Below are 13394 nucleotides of genomic sequence, written 5' to 3' on the forward strand. Positions count from 1 at the left end.
TGCAAGGGTGAACTTTATGGAGTGAGAAAGTGATACAGCTAATGTTTTTTACTAGATGAAATAGCTATCATTTCAGTTCATTTCAGTCGCTCAGTCATGTCTGACTCTTTGTGACCCCATGAATCGCAGCACGCCGGGCCTCCCTGTCCATCACCAACTCCCAGAGTTCACTCAGACTCACGTCCATAGAGTCTGTGATGCCATCCAGCCATCTTATCCTCTGTCGTCCCCTTCTCCTCCTGCCCCCAATCCCTCCCAGCATCAGAGTCTTTTCCAATGAGTCAACTCTTCAAAATAGCTATAATCTTGAGTAAATTTTTTTTTTTCCTAAACACATGTTGAAACACACATATATACAAATAGAGAAAATCATGCTACACAGTTTAATGTGGTTTCAATAAGGTAATAATTTTACTCAACCTTTTCCATCCCAAATCCTGTCTTTTGTTTTAGAAAATGTTTCTGAAGTTTCACTTTATTGTCTAGTTGTACTAAAACCAAAGTTTAAGTCCTCAGTTCAGTTCAATTTCATCGCTCAGTCATGTCCGACTCTTTGCAACCCCATGGACTTCAGCACGCCAGGATCCCCTGTCCATCACCAACTCACAGAGCTTACTCAACCTCATGTCCATTGCGTCAGTGATGCCATCCAACCATCTCATCCTCTGCCATCCCCTTCTCCTGCTTTCAATATTTCTCAGCATCAGAGTTTTTTCCAATGAGTTGGTTCTTCAAATCAGGGGGCTAATGTATTGGAGTTTCAGCTTCAGCATCAGTCTTTCCGATGAATATTCAGGACTGGTTTCTTGTAGGATTGACTGGTTGGATCTCCTTGCACTCCAGGGGACTCTCAAGAATCTTCTCCAACACCACAGTTCAAAAGCATCAAATCTTTGGCACTCAGCTTTCTTTATAGTCCAACTCTCACATCCATCCATGACTACTGGAAAAACCATAGCTTTGACTAGATGGACTTTTGTTGGTAAAGTAATGTCTCTGCTTTTAAATATGTTGTCTATGTTGGTCATCGCTTTTCTTCCAAGGAGCAAGTGTCTTTGAATTTCAAGTCCTCAGCATTCTTTACTTGCAAAGCAAAGTATTTCCTCCTCTGTTCTTTTTGCCACCATCTTTTTTTTCCGTACCTCGCATTGCATAGCTGCTAGAATTATGTGTCGTGTCATTCTAAGCTTGAATCTCTCTTGCCTGAAGGTGAAGACCACATTCTACAGTATTATCTACAGGCCTACTAAAACCCAAGCAAGCTAGTATTCAGTCATTGATATTCGTACTTGTTTAGTTGTGCTAATCTTATCCCAGATGTGGAATGGCTTTCAATAGCATGCATGTTTTTCAGCCATCTTCTTTCTTCTTTTTTGCTTACTAAAGATCTTAAGTACCTGCTTGATTGCTGTGATGGTTTGTGAAATATTTTCAACCTGAGGGAATATTCCATGAAGTTCTGTGAGTCACATGTAATAGGTGATTGATTTATATTAAGTTGTATTACATCTAACAAAAGCAAGATAAACACAAAAAACAAATTAAAAATTTGCACTTAGTGTGGAGTCCCTAATAAGTCACATTTTGTAAGGCACATGTTCATGGTCAATTTTCAATCTCTCTAGGACTATATTTCTGTTGTTTTAAATAATTATATATATATATAAAGTTGGGATTTAAAATACAAATATGTATGCCCGTGTAAAAATACCATGCACAGACTTAAGAATGACTGTGTATGTTTGTGTTTATTTCCTAAAGAACTTGAACATATTCTTTGCCTATCAGCATCACCCTGCAAAACAGTATAATTTGTATTCTGAGCAAATACTTAAAATTGCCATATTTTATAATGTATGTAATTTTCTCTCTTTCTATCAGGTATAAAATGGTTGCCCCTGTTCACCTGCTGTGAAGACTTAGAATCACACAACTACGGCTTTGGTTCTCCAAGTGTTTCAGGATGTAAATGCAGCCTGACTTTTCCCCAATGGGCTGTTAAATCATGGACATGCTAAACAATTTTCTTAGGACTGTCCTTCCAGAAGATGCATTGGCTTCTCTCTCGAATGCTCACTAGGCATTTGTAGCTGACAAGGAAAGTCAAGAAGGCTGTGAACTGGAAAGTTATCTTACAATGAAAATTACGAGTACCTCCTGCATCTGCCCAGTCCTGGTATGTCTCTGTTTTGTGCAGAGGTGTTATGGGACCACTCACCACAGCTCCATCAAGGGGACCAGAAACCAAACCAAACACATCGAAGGTGAAACCGAAGTCCACCACCGTCCCAAAAGGGGGTGGGTTTGGAATCAGTTCTTTGTTTTAGAAGAACATATGGGACCAGATCCACAGTATGTTGGAAAAGTAAGTTTTTGTTTATTATTTGTTTTTTCCTCTCCTGGGAAATTGAGGGGTGTGATGAGGGTGGAGCTGGAGTTGGATTTGAAGAGATATGGAACTTCAAGTGAATTATGTTATAGAATGTTATTTCTTATTCTGAACATTTTTAAATAATGATTATAAAAAATGAATGTTGCCAAGCATGTCACATCTCCATAAACATCAGTTCATATGTACTAGACTGAATTTTCTTTCCAGAGTATCACTCTTTCTGTTCTCTCATGTAAAATGTAAACACTTTAAACACACAATTCAGTAATTTTGTCTTTAGTACTCTGAAGGTGTATTAGAATTCACCATGTCATTTCTTGGAGCATTGATATTTACAGATTTTTTTTTAATCTACTACTATTGTATATAAAGCTAAGAAAATCTACGACTTCTAATATATTTTTGTTAATTGTTACAAAGGTTGTAGTTGAATTTGTCAGCCTTTATAAGCACATGGATATTTATCGAATCCCCAAATTAATTTCCATATACATAGTAATATATTTTAAATATAGATTAAATATGTACTCAATGTACAGGTTTTGTTAAAATCCCCAAAGAATGAAGCTGATAAAATGATCAGGAACTTCACACCAGCTTTCCTTTCTCTTAGACATACAGACAAGACAATTTAATGGCTGATCAAACCCTTTAGGAAATTGTGCGCTCAGTAATAAGGGGGAGTTTAAGCACGTGTCATCAAGCTCCAGGGTAAAGAAGAACATGGGAAGTGGGGAGACAGTCTTCTGATAAATTACTGATGGCTGGCACGCAGCCACACTTAGGTTGGTTCAGTACCTATGGGAAAAGAAGCAAGCACAGCAGTAGAATCTTCATGACTACAGGCTCCCTGACTTCTTTTTTTTTTAAATATAAATTTATTTTAACTGGAGGCTAATTACTGTACAATATTGTATTGGTTTTGCCATATATCAACACGAATCCACCACAGGTGTACACATGTTCCCCATCCTGAACCCCCCTCCCACCTCCCTCCCCATACCATCCCTCTGGGTCATCCCAGTGCACCAGCCCTGAGCATCCTGTATCATGCATCGAACCTGGACTATGTGAAATGAATCACCAGGCTCCGTGACTTCTATCTCCCTGCTTGACTATTTATTTTCACTTTAGCACTGTTAGTGCTAAAAAAAAAAAAAAAAGAAATAGTACTCCGTCCAAAGCCAGGGTGCTTCCCTAATGTGTAGGCAGTGCAGGAGCACAGCCATCTGTTCCACCTCTCTTCCAACAGGAACTGAGTTGCAGCTGTGTTTTCCATACAAGGCAGGAGCTATGGAGTCAGAATATGAAGCACAAAATGATCTGGAACAAATCTATCATTCTCTGATATGCATATCAAAACAAGAAGAAAAACCCCTTATCTTCATCCTATGCATTTTCCCTATGGTGTATTCCATATAGTAAATGGAAATAAGTGTACTAAAAGTAAAAACATAATAAATTGAATTACTGCAAAGTTATTTTTGTTATGAACTTCAAAATCTTTTTTCTATAACCCTTTCACTCCTTCAAAAGGAGGGGGTGGGGGAAAGAACAAAAAAAATGTTTCTTTTTTAGAGTATTTCAAAAGAAAAAATATATATATGTTAAAATATTTTGTTGTTTACTTTTTGTCATTTAGTTTAATTACAAATCAAAATACAATTTGCTAGAAAGGAGAAGGGAAAGATCAGATAGCTTCCCAGTTTTTGATGGTTTTAGTAAAAGATGAAATCTCAATCAGTAGTTTAGTTACAAATAATCTTTCTGGGCTTGGGTACCAGAGAACATATGGTTGAGAGCTTGTGAGCCACCAGGAGGTGGTGAAAGCTGGGAAACTGTTCCTTTGTGAAGGTTCTGCAGAAATCGGGGTCCATTCTAGTTGTAGTATTAACAGACAAATTAAAGGGTCACACCCTTAAGGTATGGTCCTCTTATTCTGTATCTGACTTGTATCCCTTTACTCATAACCTTCTTTCTCAATATTCGTCTGCCTTTGTGAGCAATCTAACTTGATTGTACAGGCTTATTCCCCTCATACATCACCCCCTACAAACATATATACATACATACATGATTGTGAAAATTAAAAAATAAAAAACTTTCAATGTCCAACATTACACATGTACTTGTGTATCCAACAATACACATGATCCTGTCCCATTATTTTTATTAAAGAAAATAATTTATATTTAAATAAAGTAAATGCATTATTACATACATATGAGTACATTCATAATGAACCAGCCATATATTTTCAAAGTGTTCCTGAGCAGAAGATAAAATCATTACAGTTTCTATGAGCATGAGAAGGGAACACATCCAAAGATCTGAAAATTATCTCCTTTACCCCTCTCTGACACAGAAATGTCCACAGAATTTTTGTCAACAAAAATAAAATAATAATCATACAATACAGTTCTGTTATTAATATATTTTCTATAATTTTGTTTCCATCATCCTTAAGCTCTGGATTATAATTTTGTATATCTATTTCTATATTTCACATTGCAAAACATCTGAAACTGCCAGAGCTCAAGCCAAACTGTTAGATACTTACCAACTTCTTTTATATTTTTTAAAATTTTCTTTGAGTTTTGTTAGTCAATGATTGGATTTATTACAAGGGAACTTATTTTATTGACATTGGTCAATACATATTACTCACTACTAAGAGATTTTTTTTTTAATAAGGGTTAGGAAATTTCTAATGGTAAATAGTATATATATATATATATATATATATATATACACATATATTATGTATACAGCATCTACACTTTAAATATATGCCATTATATATATATACAGGTATGTGTAATTGATAATTCATACTTTTTTCAGAATGTAAAAGCCATGAGAAATTAAATACCAAAATTATTATGTGTAGTGTGTGTCTATGTATCTACGTATCTATGCATCTATATATCTTGGATTTGATCTCCCTGATTTATTAAAGATCTTTTTAAATACTTGAAAGTTTAGGGTCAGGAAGCTATAATAGCACATTTGTTAGTAAGTAAGTCCTTTCTTCTCAGAAAAAAACCTATATGGTAATGTAATTATAGCTTTACAACAAAAGTCTTCTCTCTTTTCCAAAAATTATATAACTAATATAGATTATTGTCTTTTATTTTTTAAAAATTGAACAGAGCTAAATGAATCCCATTATAACTAAGAATTTAATTTTATGAAAAATATCACACGCATCCTAAAATGCAGACTGTGTATGACACCCATCATTAGGGTAGACTCATTGCTTTCATGAGATAATGAGAATTACTAAGTAAATAGCAGAGTCTGAGTTACGACTTCTTTTCTTTTTATCTGTATTACAACTGGTGAGTGTCTTTGATTTCCTTACATGTAACATGAAGAAAAGTTATGACCAACCTAGATAGCATATTCAAAACCAGAGACATTACTTTGCCAACAAAGGTCCGTCTAGTCAAGGCTGTGGTTTTTCCAGTGGTCATGTATAGATGTGAGAGTTGGACTGTGAAGAAGGCTGAGCACTGAAGAATTGATGCTTTTGAACTGTGGTGTTGGAGAAGACTCTTGAGAGTCCCTTGGACTGTAAGGAAATCCAACCAGTCCATTCTGAAGGAGATCAGCCCTGGGATTTCTTTGGAAGGAATGATGCTAAAGCTGAAATTCCAGTACTTTGGCCACCTCATGCGAAAAGCTGACTCACTGGAAAAGACTCTGATGCTGGGAGGGATTGGGGGCAGGAGGAGAAGGGGATGACAGAGGATGAGATGGCTGGATGGCATCACGGACTCTATGGACGTGAGTCTGAATGAACTCTGGGAGTTGGTGATGGACAGGGAAGCCTGGCGTGCTGCGATTCATGGGGTCACAAAGAGTCAGACACGACTGAGCGGCTGAACTGAACTGAACTGAACACTAAGAAATACTGTTTCAGATTTCTAATTCAAGCGTGTTATAAAGTTTGCTTTATAGTTTAGATTGTCAGTTAAACCACTATCTGTGGTTGTGCTGGTGTTGCTTGCATAATAGATAATAATAACTATTGAAAAATTTTAAGTATTATTGGTGATACATGGAAATAGTACAAAACCAAATTCAGTTTCTAAACATGATGTCTTTTTGTAATGCAACTAGATTCACATTTATGTATTGAATGTAGCTGTTTTCAAGCTATGATGATAAAACTGAGAAGCAGTGAAATAAAGTAATGTACGCAAAGTCTAAAGTATTTATTAATGACCATTTACAGAAAACATTTGGAACCCCTTTTCAAGGTTCCTGCCTCACCTAGTAGACTGTGAACACTCTGGAAGCAGTTATGGGGCTGTTTCATCTTCATTTACACAGAACTCTATCTCAGTGCCTATTGTAATGCTCAACTGTAGTAATTTACTGGAAAGGGTTCTATAAATTTCAGCCTTTTGTAGTCCTATTAATGGTTGTAATAATTATTTGAAGTTATTGAAACAAAAATCTCTGCCATCAAACATTTCTTTTATGGAAGTGTGAATTTGCAGAGGTCTTTAGTTCACTTCTTTCACTGGCATGCCCTCTCCCAAGGTTATTTTAGTGAATGTTTATTAGCTCTTGGTATTTTTGTTGTTATTGCTGTTTAGTTGCATTGCAGGCAGTACTGTAATGAATGTCTTTGTATGTACATCATTTAGCAAATATATAGATGTCCCTGAAGGAAGAGGTTTCCAGAGTGAAATTCTGACTCAAAAAATGAAAAATCTTTAATTTTGGTAGCTGTTACCTATCCTCCTCCATAGGTGGTAGCGTACTTTACACCTCTGTCAGTGATATGTAAGAATATATATTTATAGCAATGCCAACAAATGGGATTGTAAAATCTGGACTTTTGTAAATAGGTGAAAAATTACATCTCTATGTGCTTTCAATATACGTTTGTCTTATTATGAATGAAATTAATCACATTTTTGTAGTTGAGGGGATATGAATATTCCTTTTTTTACTAACTGACTCTTTAGGCCCTTTTGTTACTCTTTTAAACTTATCAGTACTAGTCAATAATTACATAATAGATGGAATAAATCTTTGCCAGCAATATTACCAAAAATTTTTTCACAGTTGCAATTTACCCTTTGACTTTGTTTATAAGTTTTGCTTTATAGAAATGTATTATTTTAATTTGATCATCTTTTACATTCCTTATTGAAACAACACTTTTATTTGATTTGAATTTTTCTGAAATTTGAAATATTGGTGTTCAGAATTAGTGCCAGGATATTAAAAATGCATTCTTCATGTCTTAATATCTACAGTTTATCACATATTTTACAAAATGTTGCTTATGGAATAAAAAACATGGTGTAAAAGTGGAATTGTTTGCTTTAGAGATCAAAAGCTATAATTTAGAATATGTATGATATCATATTTTGATCACTAGCTATTGACTGTATTGCATTTATGTCTCATATTTACCAATAGAATACATTAGGGTACAGGTTGTAGTTGAAAGTATACTGACTCTTTCTGGTATATTCTAGGAGTATTTAAATATGTGCAACTGTTAGAATTTAACTAAGGACACTTACTGGAAATAATGTTTGTTACTATACAAACACTGACAGTGAGCTTCATATATTTCAAGTGATAATTGCTATGATTAGCTAGGTGTCCTGCTCCGTAAATACATTAAAAAATATGTATTATACATGTAATATGAAAATTTTCACTTCAAAAATAGTGAAGATGACTTTTTTTAAAAAATTTTTTTAATTTTAAAATCTTTAATTCTTACATGCGTTCCCAAACATGAACCCCCCTCCCACCTCCCTCCCCATAACATCTCTCTGGGTCATCCCCATGCACCAGCCCCAAGCATGCTGTATCCTGCGTCAGACATAGACTGGCGATTCGATTCTTACATGATAGTATACATGTTAGAATGCCATTCTCCCAAATCATCTCACCCTCTCCCTCTCCCTCTGAGTCCAAAAGTCCGTTATACACATCTGTGTCTTTTTTGCTGTCTTGCATACGGGGTCGTCATTGCCATCTTTCTAAATTCCATATATATGTGTTAGTATACTGTATTGGTGTTTTTCTTTCTGGCTTACTTCACTCTGTATAATCGGCTCCAGTTTCATCCATCTCATCAGAACTGATTCAAGTGAATTCTTTTTAACGGCTGAGTAATACTCCATTGTGTATATGTACCACCGCTTTCTTATCCATTCATCTGCTGATGGACATCTAGGTTGTTTCCATGTCCTGGCTATTATAAACAGTGCTGCGATGAACATTGGGGTACATGTGTCTCTTTCAATTCTGGTTTCCTTGGTGTGTATGCCCAGCAGTGGGATTGCTGGGTCATAAGGTAGTTCTATTTGCAATTTTTTAATTGCCACTGTTCTCCATAGTGGCTGTACTAGTTTGCATTCCCACCAACAGTGTAGGAGGGTTCCCTTTTCTCCACACCCTCTCCAGCATTTATTGCTTGCAGATTTTTGGATCGTAGCCATTCTGACTGGTGTGAAGTGGTACCTCATTGTGGTTTTGATTTGCATTTCTCTAATAATGAGTGATGTTGAGCATCTTTTCATGTGTTTGTTAGCCATCCGTATTGAAGATGACTTCTTTAACTGGCCAAAAATTCTTATATGAGAGATAAAAGATGCTATGTTTACTTCAGTATATCTCTAAGTGTATATTATCTATATTGTATTATCTGGTAGTTAAAAATAATAGAATAAAACATACTAGAATAGAATCGAATCAAATTAAAGGTAAGACCAAAAACTGTTCCTCTGTATTAACGTGTTTTAGGCTAAGATATCTACTCTATTAACAATATAGCATTAGGATTTGGGCCTTATTAACATTAAACATATCTTTGATAATAAAAATTAATGAGACTAGACTTTTTCAGGATGAACAAATGTATTACAATCCCCATATTCATTTCTCTTCATTTTATAGTGTATGTTCTTATGACTGTTAGGATTTTTTTCCAGATTAAAAACTGTATCATGTAGAAACTATTGCATACTTCTATAAAGAACTTAGTTACTAAAATTCTACCTCTAACTCCCCTCTTTTCCCATGTCCTATGTGTGTAAGTCAGTGGTAAAGAATCCACCAGCCAATGCAGGAGACAAAAGTTTGATCCCTGGGTCAGGAAGATCTCCTGGAGAAGCAAATGGCAATCCACTCCAGCATTTTTGCCTGGGAAATCCCATGGACAGAGGTGCCTGGTGGGTTATAGTCCATGGGGTTGCAAAAACGTCTGACACAACTTAGGGACTAAACAATGGCAATATGTGTGAGTAAAGTGTAGACTCTAGGCAATTATTCTAAACGTGCTGTATTAAAACAAAACAAAACAAAAGCAACCACAGCAAGCATATAGAAAGTAAGAAAAGAATTCTGGTGGCATAAAGGAATTAAATCATCTTGTCAAATTCCTCAAATAATGGAAACCAATGATGCTTGAAACAGTTAAGTGATCTCTTCATGGAAGGGGGATTAGTTATGGCAGTGCCAAAGAACAAATTGTAAGATATCTAATTCTTTAATGAAAATCAGTTTCTAGTATATAGTGCATGAAATTCCCCTCTCATCATCACCATTACTTCCATTATTCTCTATTTTTTCTGTCTTTAAAAAGAGAGCCTTCAAATCTCTTTTAATATGAAGTACTGTAATTTCAAATTAAATAAATGATTTTGAGGTTCAAGAGAGAATAAATCATGCAAAAGGGAATGGGAAGGTTCAGGTTTTATAGAAAAAAAAGATAACTTTAGTGTCATCATGAACTCTGAATTAAAAATTAAACAGCCAGAAAAGCTTCCGATTGTCATCTTATTGTCAAGATGATGATTTTATAAAAGTTTTTTTTTTTTTACCATAACTTCTTTGAAATGGAAAACTTCTTGTATGAAAACATGACATTTTAATTTTGTACAAGTGACAATGTGATGAAATGATGTCATGTGAAATTAACTCATGGTGTGCAGGTGCATATGGATATATAAATTTCTCAATAATCATCCTGGAAATTTAGCTATTTAGGTCTAGTCCTAAAAGAAATTGGGTGCACAAAAGAGAAATTTGATTTGGCATATACTTCATTTAATTTGTAGTGATATAGAACCTGATATATCTTTTTTAAAAGAAATCAGATTTCACTAAGTTTCACTTTAGTTTTAGAGAAAAGTGACAATATGTTTGAACTACCTAAAAATGTTAGGCATGCTAATAGCATTAGCACTCATTATATATAGTGTTTCTTAGTGCTGTATTGGAAAATTTTTAAACATCATCAGTATAAAGTGGTACAATGGGCACAATCTATGAATTTGTTCACCATGTATACTTGGTATTACTATATAAACATAACCACCTGTATGTTAATATGTGTGTATTTGTTCTTGAGTGTATCAGTGGTGCTAAACGGAAAGTGACTTTAACACTTGGGGGCGTTTGGCAATGTATAGACACATTTTTCACCTCTGCTACAATGTCTATTAGTTTAAGAAGGCATAATCATTATGGCCACAATACTGAAAGAGTTCAGGAAAATATCTTAATGTGCTTTCAACTCAGAATAAAATATGAAAATGAATATAATTGTCTATATTAGTCTTTATATCAATACAATTGCAAATAGAATTTATCATTTTAATTGAAAAAAGAAAAAGGCCCACAAAGGCAAAATGGCCAAGGGTCTCTGAAAGTTATAATGCTGCTGCTGCTGCTGCTGCTAAGTCACTTCAGTCGTGTCCGACTCTATGCAACCCTATAGACGGCAGCCCACCAGGCTCTGCCCTCCCTGGAATTCTCCAGGCAAGAACATTGGAGTGGGTTGCCATTTCCTTCTCCAATGCGTGAAAGTGAAGTCGCGCAGTCGTTTCCGACTCTTGGCGACCCCATGGACTGCAGCCTACCAGGCTCCTCCGCCCATGGGATATTCCAGGCAAGAGAACTGGAGTGGGCTGCCATTGCCTTCTCCTGAAGTTATAATGAGGACTTGATTTTTGTGATGGAAGGATCTTTACCGAGCCTTCCTTCCTCGCTCGTAGATTGCTGACTTCACATTCACATGGTGTTCTCACTATGTGAGTATCTGTGTGCAGATTTCCTTTTTTCTTTAGAACATTAGTCCTCTATAAGGACTCCATCTCAGATAATGTACTGGGGTTAGAATGTCAACATGTGGATTTCATTGGTTTAAAATTCAACCCATAATAGAGTGAAATCAATATATTTTTGTGTAATTGTTAGGATTTTTATACTTTATAGAAATACAGCATCTATTATTTCTTTGAATTTTCTTCTCCCTCATTTATTGTTTCATTCTGAAACTTCTATTTGATATGATTTTTTGAGATTCACTTTAAGGATTCTAATACTTTCTTCAACTTAGTTGAATCAGTTCAGTTCAGTTCAGTCACTCAGTGGTGTCCGACTCTTCGCAACCCCATGAACTGCAGCACGCCAGGCCTCCCTGTCCACTACCAACTCACGGAGTTCACTCAAACTCACGTCCATCAAGTCGGTGATGCCATCCAGCCATCTCATCCTCTGTCGTCCCCTTCTTCTATTGCCCCCAATGCCTCCCAGCATCAGGGTCTTTTCCAATGAGTCAAATCTTTGCATGAGATGGCCAAAGTACTGGAGTTTCAGCTTTAGCATCCATTCCTTCCAATGAACACCCAGGACTGATCTCCTTTAGAATGGACTAGTTGGATCTCATTGCAGTCAAGGGACTCTCAAGAGTCTTCTCCAACATCACAGTTCAAAAGCATTAATTCTTCAGCACTCAGCTTTCTTCACAGTCCAACTCTCACATCCATACATTACTACTGGAAAAACCATAGCTTTGACTAGACGGTCCTTTGTTGGCAAACTAATGTCTCTGGTTTTGAATATGCTATCTAGGTTGGTCATAACTTTCCTTTCAAGGAGTAAGTGTCTTTTAATTTCATGGCTGCAGTCACCATCTGCAGTGATGTTGGAGCCCCCCAAAATAAAGCCTGACACTGTTTCCACTGTTTCCCCATCTATTTGCCATGAAGTGATGGGACCAGATGCCATGATCTTAGTTTTCTGAATGTTGAGTTTAAGCCAACTTTTTTACTCTCCTCTTTCACTTTCATTAAGAAGCTTTTTAGTTTCTCTTCACTTTCTTCCATAAGGGTGGTGTCATCTGCATATCTGAGGTTATTGATGTTGAGTATTAATATTTTTTTATATTTAAATTGTGGCTCAGATGGTAGAGAATCTGTCTGCAGTGCAGGAGATCCAGGTTCAGTCTCTGGATTGGGAAGATCCCCTGGAGAAGGGAACAGAAACCCACTTTAATATTCTTTCCTGAAGAATTCCATGGACAGAGGAGCCTGGCAGGCTGCAGTCCCTGGGGTTGCAAAGAGTCGAACATGATTGAGCAACAACCACTTGACTTAAATATGAATATTAGCTTGACCACATTTAAAAATTTTTGCTTTACATTGAATCCTTTTCTCCTTTTTATATATACCTTGTCTTTTCATTTTGACCAGTTTCTTCTCTTAAATATTTAAGTATTGCAAACCAACTGTTTAAAAATCTTGATCTAATTGTGTTATTCATTTCTGCTTGGTTAATTTGCATATTTCTTTTGTCTATCCACTGGCATGGAAATTTGATCCTGGTGTGCCTTTAAAATTTTTTTATTCACTTTTCTTCAATAGAATGCGATAAGTAGGAATGAGGATTTTGATGGAATTCCTCTAAAATACAGCTTGAGGGCGATCCATAGAGAGTCATTTATTTTTTTGTTTGCTGACAACCCATTGATTTCATAAATCTTAATACATTTTATTTTTGTTTTTAATTTGTTTTCTTTCTGTTAAGTAAAGTATAACTGATTTATAACATCATGTTAATTTCAGGTTTGCAGAAGTGATTCAGTTAAATATATATTAAATTTTAATTTTTAACTATTGATTCATATCCATGCTTTTTAATGAAAACAACAATTAAAGAACACTAGCAGCACAAAAAT

At 35.6% G+C, this 13394-nt stretch overlaps 1 protein-coding gene across 3 annotated transcripts in view; it reads left to right on the forward strand.

The window, feature by feature from the left end:
• The window catches only part of CDH18 (cadherin 18), a 604406-nt gene that overhangs the window by 176568 nt on the left and 414444 nt on the right, over nt 1–13394 (forward strand). For all 3 annotated transcript variants that reach the window (XM_018065791.1, XM_018065792.1, XM_018065793.1), the window contains exon 2: nt 1882–2365. In XM_018065791.1, coding sequence (XP_017921280.1) covers nt 2138–2365 — 228 coding nt within the window. In that variant the 5' untranslated portion in view covers nt 1882–2137. The remainder of the gene's footprint in view (nt 1–1881; nt 2366–13394) is intronic.

The sequence above is a fragment of the Capra hircus genome, chromosome 20, assembly GCF_001704415.2.
Source record: "Capra hircus breed San Clemente chromosome 20, ASM170441v1, whole genome shotgun sequence".
Taxonomy (NCBI): domain Eukaryota; kingdom Metazoa; phylum Chordata; class Mammalia; order Artiodactyla; family Bovidae; genus Capra; species Capra hircus.